Source organism: Hipposideros armiger, unplaced genomic scaffold, assembly GCF_001890085.2.
Source record: "Hipposideros armiger isolate ML-2016 unplaced genomic scaffold, ASM189008v1 scaffold_18, whole genome shotgun sequence".
Taxonomy (NCBI): Eukaryota; Metazoa; Chordata; class Mammalia; order Chiroptera; family Hipposideridae; genus Hipposideros; species Hipposideros armiger.
The window spans coordinates 5,761,219-5,767,218 of record NW_017731368.1 but is presented as its reverse complement, the minus strand read 5'-3'; the positions used below and the strand labels follow the sequence as shown (position 1 = coordinate 5,767,218).

The following is a 6,000-nucleotide window of genomic DNA, read 5'->3' as shown; positions in this document are numbered from 1 at the left end:
GGGGGGGGTCCTGGAGCTGTTCTAGTCCTGACAGTTGGATCAGATACAATACAATAGCTTCATTGAGAGTTCGGTTCAAGACCAGTATCTGGAGGGCAGTTTAGCAGTAGGGTTCTTAAATCTATAGATGTCTGGATATAGGACCTTACAAACTGTCAAGTTACTTTTTTCCCCCCTTCCATTTAATTTAGTGCATTCTCAAAGTCTTAGGAGCACTGTTAAAGCTGACTTGATGCCTTTCACATTTTATGGTGAAAGGTGAAGCATGGCTTGGAAGTGATGGAACTGCAAATGTTGGGCATCTGTTGAATTTCCACCACACATCAGATTCCTCAGTTTGGGTTCTTGGTACAGAGTCGGGACACCAGTCCCAAATCAGTCTGATTTATCAGAATGTATATCAGTGTACTTGAATGCCTGGGGTTGTCAAGCCTTATGTAATCACTTTGTTAATTTATAATCTTGTTACATTGCTTTCCAGATTTATAAAATCATTCCCTTAAGGAAATCTGTCTTCAACGTCTGCTTAAATATTTCTCTTGGAATCGGATTCCTGAAGAGGAATGTACTGTACAAGTGGTGATTAAAGCATACTAATTAGACAAGTTTCTTTAAATTATTGATTCTTTTATCTTACCATCTGATTTTCCCTATTAGGAAAACACATGACATTCCCATTTTATAGACTTAGAAATGAGAGAAATTACATGACATTCCCAAGGTCATGTATTGCAGCAATATAATAATTGAAAATCAAGTGCATGGTCTTAACTTTTCTTAATACTCCATCTTCCAGGCTTCCCAGGCAGGAACTTTGGGTGCCGCCATTCTATTTATTTATTTTTTTTTAATTTATGCAGTCAGTTTTTATTTTGTGCACAAAAGTGACTCTCACCCTATTAATTTTTTACTATTCTGAGTAAATTTTTCTGTATTGCAGTAAGATGCATTCCTTTAAAACATATGAGAACTCGGAAGTTATACTAATTTTAATTTTTCTAAAACAGCAATATAAATGGGGTCTTTAAAATGAAGGCTTTTAAATGTCCTTATTAAAATTGAAGGGCTTTCATGATATTTTTACTGGTCACAGGAAATTCTATTTGTCTAAACTTTACTGTGGGTGTTTCTCTTCACATGGAAAGTGAAACTAAATAGAAAAAAAGCTATTTATTTTTGGAGCTATCAAGCAGCCATGGTTCTAAGCTTTGGTATAAACAAGGCATGATTTCTTCGCTGCAGCAGCTTGTCTGAGCCTGGGAGCTCATCACACTGCCCAGGAAAAAGGGTACAAGTGAACTTTCCACATGATGAGAAGTTTAGGAATTAAACACATAAGTGAGGAACTCTAAAGACTTGGTTGAACTATATGCCAGTTGTTTGCGTAATAACCAAAAGATAGAGTTTTTAGCCAAGATGCTTTAATAGGAAAACCATTCCTGAGAATTTAGGCACTTCCCAGCCTGCATGGTAAATTCTTAGAGCAGGTGAAAAATCTATGTGCAGGTAAATTCTTAAAGCAACTTTGGTGGAAAAGTTGACTGGATTCTAGCAGTTTTGAAGGTAAACTTAACCATGATCATTTATTCATGGAGCTTTTGTGTGTCTATTTTTGGGGCCCTGGGTTAGAGGGTAACAATAGAAAGGAGCTTCCCGGCTTTTGGGGACACCGAGGTAAACAATAACAGTAGAGTCTGGTGAGGCATAGACAAAGGCCTGCAGAAGCACAGAGATGGGGACAAGGACGCTGACTTGGGAATGTTTCACAGAGGAGGCGATGGTTGAACTACTTGAAGGACGGCTAAGGTTCCTAGGCAGAGAAAAGGGGAAAGGGCTCAGAGTTCAGGGAGGATGAGAACAAGGTCAAGTGCTGGATGAAGAACTTAGATCCAACTGGGTGAAAGGACTTGAGGTAGAGACAGTGCAGCTGTTCTTTTTTTTTTACAGAATATGAAAAGGAAGGGGGAGGAGTGGGGTGTAGCTTTGGGGATGGAGGGAGAAGTATCTTGGTATTTTGTCCCAGTCTGGGAAGAGCTGATGTAAAATCTCTCAGGCTCTGGTCATGTGAGTGAACTCTGGAAGCGCGTTGTCTGCACTGGATAAGCTGGAGCTACATTATTCATACTGTGGATCATTTCCTCATCTGTTTTTCTGTACATCTGCTTTGGGTAGAGGCCTTATGTCCCATGAGAAACCATTTCTTGCTGCTGGTACGGGAGGAGCCTGTCTAAAGAGGATTTCTGCTCTACCTTCCCTGAACATTTATTTCTCTGCTGTCACTTTCCAGAGCCTCCTGAGATTCTGCTTTGGCATCTCCAGCATTTGGCCTCTGCTCAGGTAGGCTCTTCCTTGACAAATCAGGCCTCACTCCCTCTCCTTACTTGTTGTGTCGTACCCCCTCCCCCCACCCCCCTTCCAGCCTCCCCTCCCCCCACCCCCAACTGCTGCTCTGTGGCTACTCAGTAGTTACTCAAAGTCTGAGGGCATTATCTGCGCATGCGCTGTATGTGGGGTTTAAGTTGTGGAGCGTCCCAGCCTCGAAGGGAGATTGGGTATGTTTGTCTTTCTAAACTCGCACTCCCTCAACTGTATACTGGCCCGGAAATGTAATGTGGGTTAGGAAATCAGTGCTCCAGCAGTGGGGCTTACAGGACCTGTAACTGGTCGAGTGGGCTGCCCCGCACCTCTGTTATTGACATGCAGTTATCTTTCTCAAAACCAGAAGACTGTCAGCTCCTTGAGGGCAGAGCCCACGTCTTTGATTTCTGTATCCCCAGACCAGAGTAATGCCTCGGTAATAGGCAGCCTACCCAAGAAAAGACTTGATGAAGAAAGTTAAAAACTCTGAACTTGGTGGATTTTATCAGCCCATTAATAGAAACATACCCATTTTAACACAGCTGGGTTGGATTTAAATTGTTTGGCATTCACAGAACTGTAGAGCTAGAAGCATGTCTTCCACTCTCTCCTTACATGGAGTCCGTGTTCAGGAAATGTGTGGTGCTGGCTGGTAGTGGCACCTGTGGGAATGGCACCGCCTGCTCCCACTGTTCGCTAGAGGCATAGGTTTCCCTCGCTTTGCCCCTGGGCATTGAGATCTTAGATTCCGCTTCCTAAACGGGTCTCCATTCCTTCCTCATCCTCCCTGCCCAGCGACTGGCTCCCCTCACTTTTCAGTCTTTAAGTCTTCATTTACCTGGAGACATTTTCAGTTGTCCCTTACCTGTCGCCCAGCTCTCGTCTCGCCCTTCGAATCCTGTCTTCACTTTGCTGCCAGAGTGGTTTGCTTAGCTGTCACCTCTGATCGCCGTTCCCCTGCTCAGAACTCTTCTTTGGCTTCTTAGTGCCACCTTTGATTTGCTTATTTAATAAAATGTATCTGTATATTTGGGGTCGGTGCTGTACTCGGCAGGCCCTGGGATACAGAGCTGGGTAAAACGGATGTGGGCCTTACATGAACCGAGCTTACCATTTAGTCTAGTGGGGGACAGACTTTTAGTCACGTGATCACACACATAATTCTATCACCACAGTTGTGAAACAGGCTGTAATGGAAAAGGATGTGGTGCTGTGAGAGGGCATGGAGCCTGGTGTGCACGGGTGTGAGGAGGAGAAGATGGTGGCCAGGAGGGCAACCTTTCACCTGGGCCCTAGAGCACAGGCAGAGCTGGCCAGGGGAGTAGCAGCTGATCCGCCTGGAATCCGAGGCCCTTGGGTATCTGGCCCCGGCCCTCGTGTCTGACCTTTTCTCTTAGGCTCTGCGTGTATCATTGTCCCAGTCACGCTAAGGTCTCTCAGGCCCCTTCTGGAAAAAGCCTTTTCCCACCATCACTGTTTTCAATTTTTAGCTCAAACACACACAAAATGAATTTCTTTGAGATACCTCCTATGAACTCCCCAAGGCAGATTTAGGAGAAAGAACACCTCTTCTGGCATGTCTGTCCCTAAGAAAGTGTAAACAACTTGAGGCAGAGACCTTCATAGTATGTCCAGTAGAAGCGTTTAGGGTCAGTTTGTGGGGCCAATTATTGGGGAGGGTACTGATATGAAAATAAGATGGGGAGCTAAGGATCCAACCCCTCTCAAATATCAGACTCTCCTGGAAAGAAGGCCAGTTCTGAAAAGTGGTGGAAAAAAATTGTATGATTTCGATGCCACTCACGCCTTGTTCATGTGTATTATTCCATTTAGCTTTCATAATAATTGTCCGAGGTGGTGATTATCTTTGTTTTATGAAGACATGCCTGTTTGTAAGAGTTGAGTAACTTGTTGGGCTCCAGATCCTGTGGTACTCTTCCCACTGCGCTATGATGCTCCTCCTATAGATGACTTTTGATCATTTTTAAAGTGTGCCTCTATGGTGACGATAACAGGAAAAGTTGACCACATGGTGCTTTGAAATACCTAATCTTAGGATGTCATTCCAGCTCATCTCTGGCGTCCCCTCCCCCTCTATGTACACACACACACACACACCCCTTTTGGACTATTATGTTGTCTTCATGTTGCATAGCTAGGAGAAAATGAATAATATATCTCATTGGATTTAATATTTAGCCATGTTGCTGCTTCTGTATTAGTGCGATTATATTTTAGATAATGTAAGTTGTATAGTATAACTTATCTAGATAAAGTTCATTTTATTATTTTTTTTCAATTACAGTTGACATACACTATTATATTAGTTTCAGGTGTACAACAGAGAGATTAGACAGTTATATAACTTCCAGAGTGATCCCCCTGATAAGTCTAGTACCCACTTGGCACCATGCATAGTTATTACAATATGATTGACTGTGTTTCCTATGCTGTCCTTTCCATCCCCAGAAGATAAAGTTCATTTAGGTTTAGAACACTATGCCAACAAATATTCGTGGATAGATTATGAAGCCAGAGTGTACTGTATTCATGGATCTCTTTTAAAAATAGAATAGCGTACAACCTTATTTAGCAGTGGACAAAAGCAAAGTGACTAAATTTTAAAGTAAAATTTAGCTTTCTGTTTTACCTCGTTTTCTACAGGTTAGACATGTCTTTATGGCATCAAGTATTGTGAGTGCTACTGAAGAAATTTGGCATGATAATATTCAGTCTGCAGTTTTAGGACTTGATTTTTATCCTTTGCTCTCCTATTTTGTGAGTATTTGCTAATCCTCTTGTGAAGGAAAATCCTTTTTCAGAAAGAAACAAATGGAGAGAATGTAATTTGCAAAGTACATTAAAATTGCAGTTTTGGACAGGATAAAGTTTTTAAGCAGAAGACAAACTTCCCTAGATTTTACCTGAATTACTTGCTTGATGTTGGCTGCTCTGTGCCACTGGGGAGGACTCTTGCCATCGCGAAATTGTGTGCCAACTCTAAAGGTGAAGTGATTTTCAAGGTGCCATTCCATTTTTAGATGATCGATAAATGCCTCAGTCTGTTTTTGAGTGGTTATTTGGCTGTAACTTCCTTTCTCAGCTTAAAAAGCAGTTTCTAAAGATTTCAGTAAGTTTTTAATGGAATTATTTGTTAAGAATGTTTATGAGGTGAGCCTTTTGGTGGTGCTAGGGAATTTCCTCCTTTTAATTAATTGCTGAGGCAGGTAACTTGCATGGCATGTCAGAATTGGAGGAACAACAGAAAGGTCAGAATAGATTTATTTTAGTGCTGGTGTTTCCCTGGGAATTCGGAAGGCCTAGGTGAAAGGGAGGCATTGTATTGTAGGAAAAGATGCAGGAGTTGGTGGGACCTGGAGTGTAATCAGGGCAGCTCTTATCTGGGGTGGAGGACTGGGGCAAACAGAGTCCTTCACCTCTTGGACCCTGCTTGCTCATGTGTGAACTGGGTATGATGATTCCACGGCGCTGCTGGTTGGGAGGGAAAAATGGTACAGCAATGTAAAGAGTCCGGGACGTACAGGCATTCCTAGTAATTAAATTGTTTACTGTTTGAGGCCTGCATTAAAACAAAAATGGAATTCTAAAAAATGAGAATTTGTCGCAGTAAAAGACATTTTC

General features: G+C 42.4%; 1 protein-coding gene across 3 annotated transcripts in view; it reads left to right on the top strand.

Moving 5' to 3' along the window:
• SNRK (SNF related kinase) overlaps positions 1-6,000 on the top strand; it is a 47,375-nt gene that overhangs the window by 952 nt on the left and 40,423 nt on the right. Inside the window, exon 2 of one of the 3 annotated variants that reach the window (XM_019633246.1) lies at positions 2,288-2,337. The exons of the other annotated variants lie outside the window; for them this stretch is intronic. Within the exon in view, the coding sequence (XP_019488791.1) occupies positions 2,288-2,337 (50 nt within the window). The remainder of the gene's footprint in view (positions 1-2,287; positions 2,338-6,000) is intronic. 3 annotated transcript variants of the gene reach the window in all.